The sequence below is a fragment of the Carcharhinus amblyrhynchos genome, chromosome 8, assembly GCF_965287045.1.
Source record: "Carcharhinus amblyrhynchos chromosome 8, sCarAmb.v2.hapA, whole genome shotgun sequence".
In the NCBI taxonomy this organism is placed as follows: domain Eukaryota; kingdom Metazoa; phylum Chordata; class Chondrichthyes; order Carcharhiniformes; family Carcharhinidae; genus Carcharhinus; species Carcharhinus amblyrhynchos.
In genome coordinates, this window is record NC_137331.1 from 56239377 (window position 1) to 56258787 (window position 19411).

Here is a 19411-nt window from a genome sequence, read left to right on the forward strand (position 1 = left end):
AACTTGGAATCAAAGCAATGGGGATGGAGGATATGGCAAAATGGCAGGGTGGGTGATGCCAATTGCCCTCCCATGCACATACCACATTGAGAATGGTGGGAAACATGGCAACTCTGCCATCTGTCTGCTGGTAGCCAATTGAGCTACTGATGTGGCCAATTAAGAGCTTCTTCCACATTGGGAGGGCTGTCATCATCTGGGGAGGCCACCGAAGTGAAATCTGGTGGTGGGGGAGATGCCACCCTCCTCTTTTGTCACCCCATGGCTATGATGGGGTGGCCCTTTATGGCAGTTGCACCATTGATGCTATATGCCCAATCCAACTCCCCATTTGCCAGGCCCGGTTTCCTCCAACTTAAGCCAATTTTCTTGGAGGACATCGTACTACTGGGGCACATTCTCCATGGAGCTACAGCTTCCAACGATCACTGTCATAGGTGTCGTGACGAATTGCTGCTGCTGATGGGGCCACAGTTCCTGGACAAAATGCTGTGCTGAGTTGCATGGCTTGCCAAAGTGGGGGCATCTCCTGCTTTTGGCTCCAGTGGCATGGTGTGCCAGTACATGGTAAAATTCAGCCTGTAGCTTCACTTTTGGACTTGTAGTCTAAGACAGACTCTAGCTACACCTCGGCTTCGGCCTGAGATAGTAACATAGATATATCATACATGAAATATACAAATGAACAGAATGTAGTTTTCCGTGAAATTGGGGGACACCCTATGCTCCTACTTTCATGCACCCTGAGATGTGGCATACACTTGAATTCAAGTTAAGCTGTTCCAAACTTGCTGGTTCCAGCTTTCTGATGTAACTTGGTTGTGCTCAGTCATTCTGTCAGTGTGTGCGAGAGAAATAAGTAGCATCTTAAGACTGCAAAGGTGGGGTTAGGCCCCCTCCAAATTGTCAATCTCCAAAAGCCCTAAACTTGACTCCCTCCTTCCAATGGAGAAAACAACTCTTCTCCTTGTTCAGTTAACCCAGAAAGACTGGTTATCAATGCTGTGTAACCAGGCTGTTTGAGTCAAGATGCTAAATTTAGCACTATAGAAATATTGTATTTTTTTAAGACTCAGTTGGGGTAATAAAATTCAAGACAAAGCCATTGCATTCTGGTCTTCTGATGGTTTGAACTTTCACTAGATGATGTATTCTAATATAATTGATTCAAACAATGAAAATCTGAAGTAGGCTGTTTCAGGCAAAATACAATTTTGAATGTAAACTTTTTTAAAAAAATCACAATTTCATATTCTCAGTTCATTTGCATGATTTGTATATTTTGTTTAAAACTGCAGAGAACAGAATGTGTGTGGGATGAATCAGGAAGCAACTGGACAAGGAATGGTGAAACCAATAAATCCAACTTCCAGCAGTGCAGCCATGGCAAGTGTTTCTGCTGCAACAACTAGTCAAGAGATGCCAATGCACAGCAATACAAGTTTTTCTATGAATGGCCTGAAGGAGCAAGCTGGCATGGGACAAATGCCAGGAAACAGGTTTGTTACAGGTGGAATGAACCATGTCTCAGGCATGCAAGCAGCCACTCCTCAGGGTAGTAACTATGCACTCAAAATGAACAGCCCATCAAGAAGCAGCCCTGGCGTGACTGCAGGGCAACAGAATTCAATGCTTTCGCCGAGACACCGTGGCAGTCCTGGTATGATTGGAAGCCCTCGCATCTCAGCTAATCAGTTTTCTCCTATAGGGAACTTGCATTCTCCAGTGGGGGTTTGTAGCACCACAGGGAATAGCCATAGCTACTCCAACAACTCCCTTAATGCACTTCAAGCCCTCAGTGAAGGTCATGGGGTATCACCCGAACTAAAAATGGTGACTTCACAAAGTTCCCCCGGAAGCATCAACCCCTCACTAGTTAAAAAAGGGAGCATGGACTCCAAAGATTCTTTTGGATTGTTTGGTGAGCAAGTTCAAACGGAGAATACAGCTGGACAGTTGGAAAGTGGACTTTCTGGCGAGCAGAAAGACAGTAATGAAAGTAATTTAAATCCATTTGGTGGTGGAGAAAGGACTGATGGGCAAGGCAGAGGGCACGATGGCAAAGGCCACACCAAACTCTTACAATTACTGATCACTAAATCTGATCAAATGGAATCTTCCCCCTTGGCAAATACCACTGGGGATTCTGTTAAGGACTCTACGGGGAATTCATCAGGACTACTGTCTACTTCAGCAGTGACATCCTCCACAACCAACACCTCTTCATCACATGGGCCCTCACTGAAAGAAAAACACAAAATTTTGCATAGACTTCTGCAGGACAGCACATCTCCTGTAGACTTGGCAAAGTTGACAGCAGAGGCCACAGGTAAAGAACCCAACCAGGACATGAGCAGTTCAATTCCTGGTGCAGAACTAACTGTTAAACAGGAGCAAATGAGCCCCAAGAAGAAAGAAAATGCACTACTTCGTTACTTACTGGATAAAGATGACACAAGTATGCATAATATTAAGCCTAAACTAGAACGGTTGGATAGCAAGTTGGATTCCTGCATGAGCACTAAAACAACCATAAAGTCTGAGAAGGAGATTAACTTTGAGCCATCTGAACAGGTGATTGTGATTATTCATACAGTTCAATATGAAAATGCGACAGTGATAATGTTTCTGTAATCTTTGGTTTCTTGCTGAAGATACATGATCCCACTAGTGAAACGTTTGTACTTGGGATCAGTGGCTAATACTTGTGCTAAAATGGGAAGTCTTCTGAACAACTAAGATGTGCCTCATATAATCTAATCTCGTCAAGTAATTGCAGACAGGAGGTCAGAACAGATTGGTTCTGGCTGTGATTACTGGGGGCATAACTAAGTTTCTCTTTAGAAGATGGAAGTGAAAGATATTTTCTAGTTTATGGGGGGGGAAATGATCGTGTTTGAATGAAAAACATTAAATACTTTTACCTGCTTGGGGAATATTTTGCCAATGCTGTTCAATATTTCAGCAGTATGAAGTGATTTGGAGAATCATTTGGCATTTCATACTGTTTTAAACATACGATCTTCATTACTTATTGAAAAAAGAATGACCAGCATTGCTGCTTTAACGGTACTTGTATAGAAAGCTGCATTTCAATGTTGGTGCTTAATTTTTGAAATGACCATCTTCTAATGCTAACTGTTCCTTAAGTGCATAGTAAAACATTTTATATGTGCCACACTATTTTATAGGTTTTAAAAATATTAATTCATTAATTCCCATACATGCTCTTTCTTTATACAGTTTGGATAATTATGGGAAAACCATACCAACTGATATTGAGTTACAGTGCCCCATGATTTCATTCCATTTCATGTTGTACCTTAGATGCGGGCTTTAAAGCAATGTTTCTTCCACCTCATAGTTTTCACTTTCACTTCCACACACTCTCTCCTTTCCTTCGCTATGTACGGTATGCTTTGCTTGAATAGTGCGCAAGAAACAATACTTTTCACTGTATACTAATACAAGTGTCAATAATAAATCGGTAATCAATAATAAAATAATAGGGCTTCTATTTCCCACAATATAGTTCCACATGTACTATTACCTCATTTTCATTTTATTCCATCCCACAATCATTCCCCCCCCCACCATAAATGTTGGCCTTTATAGCGAGAGGGATAGAATATAAAAGTAGGGAGGTCTTGCTGCAACTGTACAGAGTACAGATGCCGGAGTTGAAGGGGTTGAGCTATGAGGAGAGGCTGAATAAACTAGGCTTGTACTCGTTAGAGTTTAGAAGGATGAGGGGAGATCTCATTGAGACGTATAAGATGATGAATGGGATGGATAGGATAGAGGTGGAGAGACTCTTCCCACTCAGAAAGGATAGTAGGACTAGGGGGCACAGCCTCAAGATAAAGGGGGGGCGGTTTAGAACGGAGTTGAGGAGGAACTTCTTCACTCAAAGGGTGGTGAATCTCTGGAATTCTCTGCCCGTTGAAGTGGTGGAGGCTGCCTCGCTAAATATTTTTAAGACGCGGGTTGATGGGTTTTTGATAAGAGAGGGGATTAAGGGTTATGGGGGGAGGGCAGGAATGTGGAACTGAGCCACGACAGATCAGCCATGACCTTATTGAATGGCGGGGCAGGCTCGAGTGGCTAGATGGCCTACTTCTGCTCCTATTTCTTATGTTCTTATGAGTACTGGTGAGGCTGCAGCTGGAGTACTGTATGCAATTTTGGTTGCCGCACTTGCGGAAGGATATATTGGCCTTGGAGGGAGTGCAGAGGAGGTTCACTAGGCTGATACCGAAGATGAGGGGGTTGGACTATGAAGAGAGACTAAATAGACTGGATCTGTACTCATTGAAGTTTAGAAGGATATGGAGGGATCTTATAGAGACATATAAGATGATGAAGAGGATGGATAGGGTAGAGGTAGAGAGATTCTTCCCGCTTAGAAAGGATAGCAGGACTAGAGGACACAGCCTCAAGATAAGGGGGGGTGCGGTTTAGATCGGAGTTGAGGAGGAACTTCTTCACTCAAAGGATGGTGAATCTCTGGAATTCTCTGCCAGTTGAAGTGGCGAAGGCTACCTCGCTAAATATATTTAAGTCACGGGTAGATAATTCCCCTGTCTATCAGAAACCTAAGGGTTATGGGGAGAAAGCGGGAAAGTGGAACTGAGCCACTTCAGATCAGCCATGATCTTATTGAATGGTGGGGCAGGCTCGAAGGGCTAGATGGCCTACTCCTGCTCCTATTTCTTATGTTCACCCGCCAAAAAGACCCATTGCCTTACCCATTCCTCATTTGAGCTGAAACCTTGAGTATCATCAGGAATGTTAGATAGCAGACAGTTGAGGGTATTATCCAATTACAGCTAAAGCCAGTTGCAGCCTTACCCAATATTCATGCAGAACTGGCTGGATAGCGATCAGGAGCAGGATTGTTTGATGTTTCTCCTTTCCCTACCTGAGCTTATGTATAATGAGGCCAGTTGTATCAGTGCTGGTTGCTGCAAGAGATGAAAAACATTAGAACCAGTGCAAAGAGTGCTGATCCCCAAGTATCAAGTTTTCTGAGGCAAGACTGGAGAAGCTTGTGATTTTCAGCCTGATGTGGAGGCATCTAATTAGTGACTTTATAAAGCTATGCAAGATGGTTAGAAAATGAAACCCTGATTGTTAATTAAATGACAAAAATAGTGTAAAGAGCCATGGATTCAAATTCGTAAAAGGTGTCCTGAGAACTGATGTTAGGAAATTATTCTTTATACAAAGGGTGTTCAGCTCATGGAATGGACTTCCAGGAAGGCCAGTAAGGACAACTACTCTGGAATATCTTTCAAAATTGGATGCTGAAATGGGGCTCTTTCAAGATTAATTAATTTAGACAGGCCAAATGGCCTTCCTTGTCCATTTAATTTTCTTGTGATTCTGTTGGTTTTCCCATCCCTAAGTATTTGTTTGGAATTGAATCCAAAGCCTTCTGGTCTTAGTGTCATACGAAGCAGCACTTCCGCCAATTAGATCAAGTATGCAGGCTTACAGTAGCAAATGAGAAATTTAGTTCAGTTTGGCAGGATCCATTTATTTCATGATTTTCATATCTGCTCAAGTGCAGGTCAGAAACTACATAGATTATGTAGCACTTTTAACATTAAATGTCCGAAGTAGTTTCACAGAGGATATTTTGGGAACAAAATATCACGCCAAACCACACAACATATTAGGACAGATGACCAAAAGCTTGGTCAAAGAAGAAAATTTTATGGGAAGCAAGAGAGGCAAAAGTGGGAAGTTTTAGAGCAGGTTTCCAGAGCTTAAGGCCTTGCAGCTGAAAACATTGTCACAAATTGGAATAATTAAAATCAGGATGTTGCGGAAGCTAGAATTCGCAGCGTGTACTAATGGAAGAGTCAGTTACTAGGGGGCATAGGTTTAAAGTGCACGGGGCAAGGTTTAAAGGAGATGTATGAGGCAGAATTTTTAGAGACTAATGGGTGCCTGGAACTCGTTGCCAGGGGAGGTAGTGGAAGCAGATACGGTAGTGACTTTTAAGGGGCATCTTGACAAGTATATGAATAGGAAGGGAATAGAGGGATATGGTTCCCAGAAGTGTTTTAGTTATGTTGGGCAGTATGGTTGGTGCAGACTTGGAGGGCTGAAGGGCCAGTTCCTGTGCTGTAATTTTCTTTGTTCTTTGATGTTACAGCACTAGGTACAGACATTTAGTGCAGCATTTTAGTACAATAAGTGTATATTTTTTAAAAATATACTCTTTTTGTGATAATGTATCCAACTACTATTTAGTATATGGTCGTGGACAAAGCAAACAGCAACACTTCCCATCTCAAGTCAGACTCCTGCTGGTGTATGGATCCCAAATAGCCTGCAGTGGCCATCTTCATGTCTCACATGGGTAGTGCACATTGCCTCTTCAACCATTTTGTGGAGCACAACCGAGCTGAGCCCAACCATTGTACATACTGTCCAATGTATGTACAAAGTCTGCTGGCGAGCAATTAGAAATGGGAAGCTTGGTTAATTTTCTTCTCTGTCACTCTTGGTATGAACACTTGTCAGAGTGCTAAGACAATGGATACATCCCCAACTCCATGCGAGGCAAATCTTTTTTCTCGTAACTCTTAAATCTTAAAGATAAAGACACTACTGCGGATGCAGGAATCTGAAACAAAAACAGAAAATTCTGGAAAGCCTCAGCAGGTCTGACAGCATCTGTGGAGCGAGAATAGAGACAACATTTTGAATCTGAATGACCCTTCGTCAGAGCTCTGACAAAGGGTCATCCAGACTTGAAACATTGGCTCTATTCTCTCTCCTTAGATGCTGTCAGACCTGCTGAGATTTTCCAGCATTTTCTGTTTTAAATCTTAACTCACATTCCTCATCTCCACTCCCACCTGACCCACGTGCCATTGTCCTTTCTACTTCCTCCTGTATCTCTTGTTTTAAGACATTATAGCCCAGTTTCCAGATGGTAGCGAGAATTTTCTTAGTGGCAGCCACAGCCTCTCCTCTAACCCAGCTGATGTCCTCTCAATATCCTCCTTTATTGCCACTGGAATTCCAGTATTGCCAAATCCAAGATCACACTTGCACAGGGCTACACTTTGGATTCCACCTCTTATAATCCTCACATATCAAGGGCTGCCTGTCTAATGCTGCTGGCACTTCCGGTAGATGGCCTTAAGCTCTGGAATTGCCTCCTTAAACCTTTCCAATCAATCTTCTTCTAACATCTTTCTTAAAATCTCTGTCTTTGACACAGCCTTCTAACCATCTACCGCAATATCTTGTTTTTTGGCTCAGTGTCAATTTTTTGTCTTTATACCTCTATGAAGGTGGGATGTTTTACTATGTTAAAGACATTCTGGCATCTCTTTTGTTGTATTGCTCTGTTTTTGTATCTCTATTAGCCAGAAATCAAAATGTGGAGGTCTACCATTACACCCAAATTCCTTTCCATTCATTTTGGTCTTTTATCTGCAGTAATTCTACAAGTTACAATGAATACAATGTAAAATTCAGTGTTAAACCTCCTAGCTGATTTTAAAAAATCCCATTCAGAGAATTTGCATTTAAAATCAAATTTTTGTTTCAAACAAAGTAACAAATTTCACAGAATTAGCTCTGAGGCCAGGCATTGCAAGGTTTGCATTCTGTGGTTTTTGTTATCATAACATTAATAATATCACATTGCAAAGTGTATACAGTAGTTACCAATCAGATTTGGTTCTAGCTTTGCTTTTTCACATCACATTTTATAGTGCATGACACTTCTGGTAATAGACTTCTACATGAGATCTGGTACAGCCCATGTAATGAGTAGTCTGTACTGCTGATGATGCTGGCCTGTATACAGGGAGCTGAAAGCAACCATTACCTTCATAATATGCTTTGAAATTTAATTTTAAGAATGTTGAGGTATGCTCACTGTCTGGCACTGTTTCAATCTAGTTGGAAATGTTGAAAGAAAGCTGCTACTAAATAAAGCCAAGCTCTGGGGGAGGCAGTGGCAGGGAGGGTGGTCAGTAGGATATTCTGTAGCTCCCCACTTAGTTTACTGCTGTCTGATATTGAGTTAAAGCATTGAAATAAAACGTCAAATAGGTCAGTAATACTGTTCTATTATTAAATAGACTTTTTTTATACAGGAGCTACCCTGCAATTAGATGTCCAGAGACTTCGGATTAATTTGTCTTTAATATGGAAATAGTTTTTTAAATGTAAATTGACTTTTTTTCAAGAGCTCTGGATTCTTTTGCCATAATTACTGGTTGTCATCTATTTTGATGGTCTTTAGGTGATTAAGCTCGAAGGGAGTAGATTTTGCCACTTCCTTTGGTGAGTCCTCCAACTCCAGTCTATCTGACCTGATAGTTAAAGTTGAATTCTGCCTGTACATGCAAGTTGCAATGTCCTTCATGGCACCCCTCCTCAGGTTAATCTATTCAACATAAATGCAACACATTTGGCCTAGTTGTGTGCTGAGTTTACCAAGTTGCATTACAGAGAGATCAAACAGCAAGTCTTGCTGTAGCTCTTTTCTGTGAAGGAAAAGTAAATCTAAATTTTTGGGGAGGACCTGTTGATATTATTAAGCGTTAAACATATTAATTTGCTGTTGAGGAGTACAGCAGATGATGAGTTTGGGTGAGATTCATTAAAAATGCCAGTTGTTTGAAGTGATCATCACAACAGAAAACTCTTCATTTATAACTCTGGAGAATATTTTTGATAATTGTTCATCTTAAGCACAAACACATTTATTCTTCACTGTAACATGAATCACATTAGGAGAGATTGCCAATTTAAGAATAATGAATAATGGGGAAACAAGTGAACTAGCAATGCCTGGGAGCATTCACTATTCTGGCCTGACTGTCACCCTTTCTGCATTGTTCACCCTGTGAACAACATCCATTTTTCTTCCCAGTTCCTTATTCCTCAGGAAGGGGCTAAAGCTCTGTTTGTACCTACTGAACATCCACAGCAAGTAATTCAATCACTTCCAAAGAAGCAGCCTTTAATTAAAGCTTTAAATGTTAAACCATGTTGATATGAATGTACAAATTTGGAACAAGAGTAGGCCCTACAGTCTGTCAAGCCTGCTCTGCAATTCAATAAACTGATCCCAACTGATCTGACTGTGGCCTTAATTCCACATCCACCTATCTCCATAACCTTTGACTCTCTTAATATATCTACCTTTGCCTTAAAAGTACTCTGCTTTCACCTCGCATGACCCTCTGAGATAAAAGAATTCTTCTCTCATCCATCATAAATGGGAATCCCCCTGCCTCACTTTTAAACTGTGTCCCCTAGTTCCAGACTTTCCAACAAGTGGAAGCTTCAGCATCCACCCTGTCAAGTCCCCTCGGTCTGATATTTTTCAATAAGACATCTCTCATTCTTCTAAACTCCAGTGGATACAAGTCCAGTCTGTCCAACCTTTCCTCATAAGTTAACCTCCCCCCATCCCAGATATGTCAAGTGAATCTTCTCGGAATTGCTTCCAATGCATTTATATATTTTCTTCATTACAAATCTAGAAAAATAAGTTTTCTGTCTGGTAACATGTGATGTGAAACAAACCAATTCAAATGTAACTGGTTTATAAATGCCATTGAGGTTTTCCCTTTTGACTTGAAACTTCTAAAGTATATCTAATTAAAGCAACTTTGCTGGAAATGTAATAACAATTGTGCACTTATGACTTTTTCTGAGTTTAATCCGAAACGTTCTTCACGCTTTTGAGCATGAGAAAGTTCAGAAAAGAGCCCTGAAAAAGCAGAGATAATTGCCTTTACATTCTTTTCCTAAAGAAGTGGGTTAAAGTGTAAACGCCATTCAACCTTGGAACCATTTTGAGCCAAGGTGAGGTTCTTAAGCAACAGGATACAACACCAGTTGTATATTTTGGCACATTCAGATGCGTAGCTGTAAAGTTTGAGATCTGTATTGGATATTTTCAATATAATGGTAATGTGCAATTTAGACACTGAGAGGACAAAACAAAATTGAGGTCAACAGAAGTACGTGAATATTGCCTGATTGTTGTTGACTCATTCCTCTTCGTTTGCACATGGCTGCAAGTTCTTCTCAAAGATTTATTTTTTTCTTAATACTCCATCAGTAAAGGCCTTGCTATAAGACTTGTATGACAATCTTTTGAGAGGCATCTTTATTGAAAGCTTTCTGAAAAATCTAAATAAACCATGTTATGAATGGGATACCTGCATCCATCAATCTGATTACTTCAAATAACTCCACCAGGGTTTTAAGACAGGGCCTCTGTGCCCCTGATTTCCCCTTCTCTACCAAGTTGGTTTGAATATATGTCCAATGGCCTCACTTAACAAAGCTCTATATCTTTAAGTAATCTTGGGTAGATGTTATCTTGGTCACTAGATCAATTTGATTTTTAACTCCTTGATCTCTTTAAGGTCAGATCTAAACTTTTACTTTAACAATATTTGTATCAATGACATAGTATTAAAAGAAACTGAGCCAGTGTCTGCAGAAGTCAAGATTAATGTAAAGTGGCTGCTTAAAACCTCTTACCATGTCCAGGGAGACCTCTAATATGCCCTTGAGAAATTTTTAACAGTCTGTTATCACCCTCTGAAAGTTGCTATTTTTACCAAAGTTATCCACTGTGTTTTATTTCCTGGTATTCACTTGACCGTTCAGATAGAAACTTTTGCTACCTTAAGCTGAGCATAATACCTGTCCCCGTTGCATAGAAATGCTCAAATGTGTAATGGTATTTCTAGCATATAACCATTTAGCCACCATAGCTTCACCATGCATCCTTTACGCTTTGGCTTCTTTTTGCATGGAATGGCTTAAAAGCTTTCATTTTTTATCCAAGTAGTCACTATCACCAACAATAGCATCTCCCAGTTAAGTGACGGAGCTCCTCTTCCATTTTTGAGATTTAGTGTCCGGTTCGCATCAACAAACAACTACTGAAATGGGTGTCATTTGTTTGTTGTTTCTGAAAGTTTACTGTCCACAAATCGGCCACCATGTAAATAATGACAATTGCACTTCCAAAGCAATTATTGGCAAGTAAGGGTAGTGTAAATGGGCAAGAATGTTCCTTCCAGCAAAATAAGCAAATATGATGATATGACGACTCTGATGATAGATTGTATTGTTCTACTGACTGTTCAAGTACTGGATAGTTTCCTTCGTTCCATTTGATGAGTGTGAAGAGAGGACATTTATCACGGGATCCACTGTTTCTGTGCTAGCTCCACTACTACGTTTGACTTTTTTAATATATAACAATTGTAAAAACTATCAAATGCCTGGCAGTGAGCTTGAGACGTTTGTGTAATATTGGCGTCTCTTTTTGATTGCTCTGGGGCCAATGAACTCATCAAAATCACTTGCAATTCCTTGCACTGTCAACCATCCGATGCCTTGTCTGAAAATACATTTGAAATATTGAAATATACACAACTAATTGATGTTTCCTGTAAGTTGTAGTGATACCAATGTGACAGCTATTTGTCCTTTGTGTGGGGCCTTCCAATATTATGAATTCAATGTACAACGTTTCATCAGACACTCCAATTTTGAAACAGATAAAATGATACTGTGAATCTAAGCAAAATAATTGTAGTTAAAATTCACTGCTAGCAATTTACTTGCAATTTGGGTTACCTGATGGTGAATTGAAAGGAATTGATTCAGTCAAGATATTGCATTAAATTGGAGAAATGAATATTTATGATGTGTGAACCTCAAGAATGGATTACTCTATGTAATTCACTCAATTATTTATTTTGAAATGAATTCCAAGAGGATACCAAGTTGCAACCAGTTGAAATATCATGTTTACAATTATATTGTACTTGAATTATAGGCAACCTTAAATGTATACAACAGGGTGAATTTTGCATAGTCATTATACTCAATATGCTTTTGAACTGTTTTAATAGGAACTCCCAATGTTATCCCAGCTCCAGGTATATTCACCACAAAAGCTTTACACTTTTGAGTTGGTGCATATTTTGTTTGGATTGAAGTTCATTGACAGTTGCTTGCAGATTGTTCCACTGATTTGGTGGGTAAATACACCAAATAAGCACCATTAATCTCAGCATCCATCTTTCAGCCAGCTGACTTAGCTGATCTTGGCCAGCGTGCTACAATTTGCTTGATTTTCTTGGTGGGGAAGATAACTTGAGTTCCCTTTCCTATTTAGTTCCCAAGTTAGGGTTTGCGTATGTGCCTGGACATTGGCTGATGGGAATCCGGCTTGACCTAAGTGCCCTTCACTGTCTTAACAATCACCTGATTGTTACACCTATGCCCAGGAAAAGTTCATATCCTCAGGAGAGAACTAAAGTTGGAGAGGAGGGGGCTGGGGTGGCAAGAGGAATTAAATAGGCCATGATACTTGATTAGTTTCTGCGCAAATCCACTGATTGGGCTTGAACACAAAATTGACGGGTGGTAATTGGCCTTGTTGTTGACAGCAGATCAGCAGTGACTTGGATAACTTAGAAGAAATTCTTGATGACCTGCAGAACAGTCAGTTACAACAGCTTTTCCCAGACACGAAGACGGTGCCTGCCAGTGGACCCGTTGACAAACAGACCATCTTCCAAGACCTTCTCCAAATTGGCAATGAAAGTGTCTCCGCGCCACCTCTTGGATCACAAAACCCGCTGCCCGGGATGCTACAGAACAGTGAGTTTCATATTTTTCACCTCCTAGAATGTAAACTCCATTGCATTATTTTAGTTGTTATCCCTTTCTTTAGTATTTGAACTTTTAAAATGTACAGTTAATACGTACAATCTATGGTTAGTTGAATCTTGTAAAATGGAAAACTCTTCACATATACCTAGAGTGATATGTGATGGCGCATTTTCATCACTTGGAGCTGTGTTTGTTAATGTGCCCCATTTCAATCTACATTTTTCAACCAAAATCAAGATGGGGATTACTTTAGTCTAGAAGCATGCTTGCATGTATCTTTGTAGTGCATCCTTCACCTATTAGTAAATTGAGGTGAAGAATGGATCTGGTTGTGATGAGGTATCTCTAAATCCCAGCATTCCTCATTTACTGATTTTCCTGCATCCTGTTTAGCCAGCTGTAAATTTTTACCTGGAGTGATTTTTAATATTCATATAAGATTGACTTATAAAGGTACCAAATTGTGAAGGTATGCTTTGTCTGTATAGCGCACAAGAAACAATACTTTTTCACTGTATATTAGTACATGCGACAGTAATAAACCAAATCAAAATTAGGTGTGTAATGTTTTATATTTTTATGCATTGCAAGAAAAATAATACTTTCCAATCTCCATACACCCAAGTATATTTTGGTTTGCACACAAAACAATCAGAGTCATGGTCTAAGCTGTGTAGTAGTCTGCAGCAACTGCCAGGATTATGCCATTATAGCAACAAAAGCTTGGTTCTCGTCTCCTTACCATGAAGTGATCTTTAACAATCGGGAGTTCGTCTGGCAGCCTGCCTGGGAAATAGTGAACGCTGTCCATTTACAGGATACTCGATTTGAAAAGTCTGCAGTTTGTCAAAGAATTGGGTGACACAGAACATGAATTCCACTTCTATTGAGAGAACTTTCGCGCTGTATTTTTAATTATCCTTTTGTAAACTATGGAGAAACGCAAGTTGTGTTTTGTGCAAAGAACGCCACCTGGTGGTATAAGTAGACACTGCAGCTGTTTTGAATTTCATTTCCTAATTCATAGAATCCTACAGTGTAGAAGGAGGCCATTCGGCCCGTCGAGTCTGCACCAACCACAATCCCATCCAGGCCCTATCCCTATAACCCCATGCATTTACTCTGCTAATCCCCCTGACACTAGGGGGCAATTTAACATGACTAATCCACCTAACCTGCACGTCTTTGGAGTGTGGGAGGAAACCGGAGCACCTGGAGGAATCCCATGCAGACACGAGGAGACTGTGCAAACTCCACACAGAAAGCAGCCTGAGGCCGGAATCGAACTCGGGTCCCTGGCACTGAGGCAGCTGTACTGGCAACTCTGCCACGCATAAAGTGTGACACTGAGGCAGCTGTGCTGGCAACTGTGCCACTATGCCACCCCATCACAGAAATAAAATTCTATATACACAGATTGCATTTTTAAAACTCATGGATGAAATAAAAATAACTTTTGTGACAAATTCCAAATTTTATATCTTTTGTTGCAAAATATCAAGATTCAGGATTAATTATTTTTAATTAAATTTATACATTAACAATGGAATAATAGCCATTTTTGAAAGGTTGATGGCAAAGGAATGACTTGCAGTTACGAGTGTACAAGGTGTTTGTCATAGAGGTTTATTGCATGAAACAGGCCCTTCAGCTGAACTTGTCCATGCCGCCTTTTTTTAAAAACCCTAAACTAATCCCAATTGCCTGCATTTGGTCCATATCCCTCTATACCCATTATACCCATGTAACTATCTAAATGCATTTTAAAAAATAAAATTGTACTTGCCTCTACTGCTACCTCTGGCAGCTTGTTCCAGACACTCACCACCCTCTGTGGAAAAAATTGCCCTTCTGGAGACTTTTGCATCTCTCCCCTTGCACCTTAAACCTGTACCCTCTAGTTTTAGACTCCTCTACCTTTGGGAAAAGATATTGACCATCTACCTTGTCTATGCCCCTCATTAATTAGCAAAGGTAACCCAGGATAGCAGCAACATAGTGTGACAGCAGTAGGGTTATAGCCAGGAAAAGATACCTGTTTATTTTATTTTAAGAAGCTTTACTATCTTCGTGTTTCAGTCCACAGCTTTAATACAGTGTGACTATAATGGCTAAAGGTGTTCATCACTGGCTAGTTTGCAGGGAGCACAATGTCATCTGAGGAAGAGTTACCTTCCAATCCATAGGAACCATTCCAGAATCCAAAGAATTTTGGAAAATGACCAACAATGGATCTACCAGTTTAAGAGCTATTTCTTTAAGTACTCTGGGATGAAGATTATCAGGCCCTGGAGATTTATCCACCTTCAATCCCATTAATTTCCCCAAAACCATTTAGCTATCAATATAGATTTCCTTCAGGTCTGAAAATAGCATCTGAGGAGAGAGAATAGAGCCAACGTTTTGGGTCTAGATGACCTGTCGTCATAACTTCCAAAGTCCACATTTGAATTTTAATGGTTTGCCATGTTGAGGGGTGCCCATGAATTTTTAATGAGATTCACACTAGTGTAGTCTGCCACGCATGAAGTGTGGTAGATTCATTTTAAAACTAGCAGGATTTACTCCAGATTTTATGCAAATTTGACACTTAGAATTTTTGGGGGAGAATCCCACCTGTTGTGTCTATCTACTTGATTCCTTGCTCACAGAAATATTGCAGATGTACTTCATCTACACCTCTGTGCTAGCCATCTGTAATTTATTGTTTAATAAAATTGTGAGCGATATGCTACATCAGACAATGGGTTTTTGGTGCTATGAGAAGCTGCAGCATTAATCAAAAACAAAATACTGTTTTGGGTCTGCTGCGGACAACCTGAGTCAGTATTAGTTCAGTGATAATAGCCATGCCTCTGAGTTTGAAGGTCATGGGTTCAAGCTCCAGTCTAGAGAATCGAGCACATTGTTTAGACTGATTTACTTCAGTGCAGTACTGAGGCCAACATCTGGGTTGACTTCTGTTTGGCTGCTGTTATTCATGGGGAAACTTGAATGATAGATTAACTATTTCCTGTTCACAGGGTTAGTGAAGGAGAACAGCTGAAGATCTCATTAAGTTGCTCTGCATCATAGAACAGATAGAGGATCAACTGCTCCCCAACACAATTAGATTGATGACAGTCAGAAACATTCACAACTCAATGTCACGTTAAGTGAAGGCGCTCCCTTGAGTGGAGTGGAATTACTGGCTGGAGTTTTTAGGAAGGTGGGGTTTGCCTTCCTGCCATCCAGAGTTGGCTGTTTAATACTCCAACAAGGGTTAATTGGCTGGAGGTGGGGCTTCTGCCCATCACTCGAAAGGAAGTCCTGCCTCTGAAAGCTGCCACCAAATTTGGTGGCAGCACCAGAAATTGCAGTGGACGGGACTGGAACTGCAATCAGTCCACAAAGCCCAAGTCCTGGAAATCCAGGACCAGAATGAGTTGGGAGGGGGTGGAATGGTGTTCTCAGGACAAGCTGAAAAGCGAGGTCCAGGGAGTTGGGCAGAAGTGGGTGGGAGGTGTTAGTGGAGAGATCAGGGGACAGTGAGGACCTGCAAGAGCCAGTCCTTTTTGGGGAAGAGGGCTCCTGATGTTAAAAGGAGGCGTCTCTCTGCCTAAAGACTGAACCAAATTACTTTTTGGATTTAACCCCCTGCCCTGAACACTTTTCACCAACCTAAAAATTGAGGCTTGAAAGAAAAGAACCCGTAAGTGGTGGATAATTGGCAAGGGTGGGTGGGCCAGGCATCCGAAACCCCTCATGTCCCAATGTGAAATGGTGGAAAGGTGGGTTGGGTGGGAACCTGGTGGAAAGGCCAGCTAAGAAACTTTACACAAACCCCACACCAGCTGTAAATCTGCCAGCAGGGGATTGTAAAATTCTGCCCACTGATTGGGACAAGGGTCGTTAATGCAGACTGGACACTTTTTCTGGGAGAAGTCAGTCAGTGACATCCAGGCAGCATGACACAAATGATTCTGAAAGGACCATGAGACGGGAAGACAAATCCCTGGAGAAAGATTGTGAACATCCTGTTTGTACAACGGTGTGGAAAATATATCCCTTTCGTACAGAGCAGACTTGAGAACTCAGCATTGTCCGTTCACTGCAGCTCTGTGTAAACTAGCAATAATACAGATTTCAGTAAACTGCCTTAAGCTTCATCTCATTCATATTAGTTACTACGTAGAGTAACGACAATACAGAATGTACTTTGCATGGAGGATTTCCAATATCCATTTGCAAAACTGGCTTGGCCGTATCACCACTGACCAAGCTAGCCAAGTCCTGAAATCTGTATCTGCCAGACTGAGAGTATGTTCCTTGACCTCATCCTTACCAGTCTAATGTCACAGATGCATCTATCTGTAACTCTATTGGTGAGGGTTGCCGCTGTTGTGGAGACCAAATAGGCATTCATAGTGAGGATGACTTACACTGTGCCCTGTGGCATTATAACAGTACTACATAGTATAAATCAAGGAGAGATCTTGTCACTCAAAACTGGACATCCATGAAGCACTGTGGGCAGTTAACAGCAGAAGGATTGCATTACGACACAAATTATAACAGCCTAGCATATCCCTCGGTGGTACAGACCAACAAGTTCAACCCTGGCTCAATGGGATATGTAGACAAGCATGTTGGAAAAAACATCAAGTGTACAAGGTAAAATTACAACACAAGAATATATACATATAAACAGCAAAGGCAGCATTGATTTTATACATAGACAGCTAAACAATTCTGTAATGAACTGATCAGGCCACAGTTCTTAACCATGCCAAATCCAGTTGTGAATGATGGCGGAGAATTAGATAATCGATGGGTGAAGGAGACTCCATGAACTTCCACATCCTCGGTTCTGGACAGAGCCCTTTAAGAGTGTAAAAGGTGAGACTGAAGTTATCTTCAGCCATAACGTAATTCTTCACCACCTCCTCATTAGGAATTTGCAATTATAGATGACAATTTTAAGCCAATTCAATGCACTATATGTAGCATGAAAAAATATTGACTGCCCCAAAATAAAGGCTGTACTCCCGCAATATCGTGGCTGTACTGTTATAGATCGATGCTCTGAACTAGCTGCTCCCTCCAAACCTGCTGTTCCAGTTCATCCAACAATTTTCCCAACAATCTGGAAAATTGTTGTAAGGGGATTTTCACAGGGCATCCCTCCGGGGGTTGTTGCATTTAGTTGGTTTCAGCTAACACAGACTTGCGAAAGACGGTATGCAGTAATGTTCTTTATTTAACCAATACACACTAAGAGAGAGATAGAGAGAATTCCCACTTCTCCCTGACAATACATCACATGAGCACAACAGATACACATTTCTGAAGATTTGAACCTGTCACCCAAGCTGGACGGTCCAGTTATAGTAATACATTTACTTCAGCCTTCTGGTGAAATTAGGAATTTATTGGTCAAACGAACCCAGAGGTATCTCCTCCCCACCTCACCCAATAACCTCACCTATGCAAATCCAAGATCTAGGGTCACTCCTAACACCTGCAGTCCTGGGAAAGAGAAGGGAATCATGTCTGTTTTCTGTCCCCTTATCAGTGGAGGATGAATGCATCTATTCATTGTAGGTAGAAGCAGATTCTTCATTCACTTCATTAACCTTGGTTGCTTGTAGCTGCCTGGTCTGCCCCTGATAATGGGGTGCGTGCTCTGTGCTTCATTGTTCCAAAAGAATATGGTCTGTCAAATTAAACTTACTTCCCATTACGCCAAGGGGTAAATTGCTTGTTGGCCAAAGCTCAAGAAAATATAAAAATACAGTTTAAATCTATAATATTTATTCAAAAATGATTGCTATATGCATATTATATATATATATTATGCTACTTATACAGACAATAGCATTTGTTGCTAATTCTTAATTGACCTTGAGACGGTGATGGTGAGCTGCTGCCTTTTAAACCACTGCAATCCATCAAGTACAGGTACACCCACAGTGCTGTTAGGAAGAGAGTTCCAGGATTTTAACTCAGTGACAATGAAGGCATGGCAATTTATTTCCAAGTGTGTGGCTTGGAGGGGACCTTATAAGTAGTGATGCCCCCACGTGTCTGCTGCCCTTGTCCTTAGAAGGTGCAGGTTTGAAAGGTGATGTCAAAGGAACCATTGTGAGTTGCTGCAGTACCTGTTGTAGATAGTACACAATGTTGCCACTGTGCATCAGTGGTGAAATGAGTGAACGTTTAAGGTGCTGGATGGGTTCTTGACCAAGCGAACTGCTTTGTGATGCTGGGGGATTTGGCAGTGGTAACGCCATTGAATATTAAGAGAAGACGGTTAAGTTCTCTCTTGTTGAAGATTGTCATTGCCTAACACATGTGGTGCAAATGTTACTTATCAGTCAAACCTGAATATTGTCCAGATTGGCTGATAATTTCCCTGCTGGCAAAAGTCTTTAAAACGTATTCAGCTATGACCTACTCATTGATGCTCACTGTGGATTCCAGCTGGATCACTCTTCTTCCAACCTCACCACATCCTTGGTCCAAACGTAGACGCAAGCTGAATTCCAAAGTTGACTACTCTTGATATTGAGGCATTATTTGACAGGGTATGGCACCCAGCAACTAATAATTCTAAACTTAGTGGAGACCAAGGTGTAAACACTCCATGGCTGGTGTCATACCCAGTATAAAGGAGGATGATTGAGGTTTTGAAAATTCATTATCCTAGCCCACAGGGATTGCTGTAGCAGTAACCTGAGAG

At 40.9% G+C, this 19411-nt stretch overlaps 1 protein-coding gene across 11 annotated transcripts in view; it reads left to right on the forward strand.

Annotated features, from left to right (window-relative positions):
• The window catches only part of ncoa2 (nuclear receptor coactivator 2), a 270081-nt gene that overhangs the window by 209811 nt on the left and 40859 nt on the right, over positions 1-19411 (forward strand). For 8 of the 11 annotated variants that reach the window (XM_080194101.1, XM_080194100.1, XM_080194109.1 and 5 more), the window contains 2 exons: positions 1299-2574; positions 12465-12678. In XM_080194101.1, coding sequence (XP_080050227.1) covers positions 1299-2574; positions 12465-12678 — 1490 coding nt within the window. The remainder of the gene's footprint in view (positions 1-1298; positions 2575-12464; positions 12679-19411) is intronic. The other 3 variants (XM_080194105.1, XM_080194111.1, XM_080194107.1) reach the window with 2 other exon arrangements.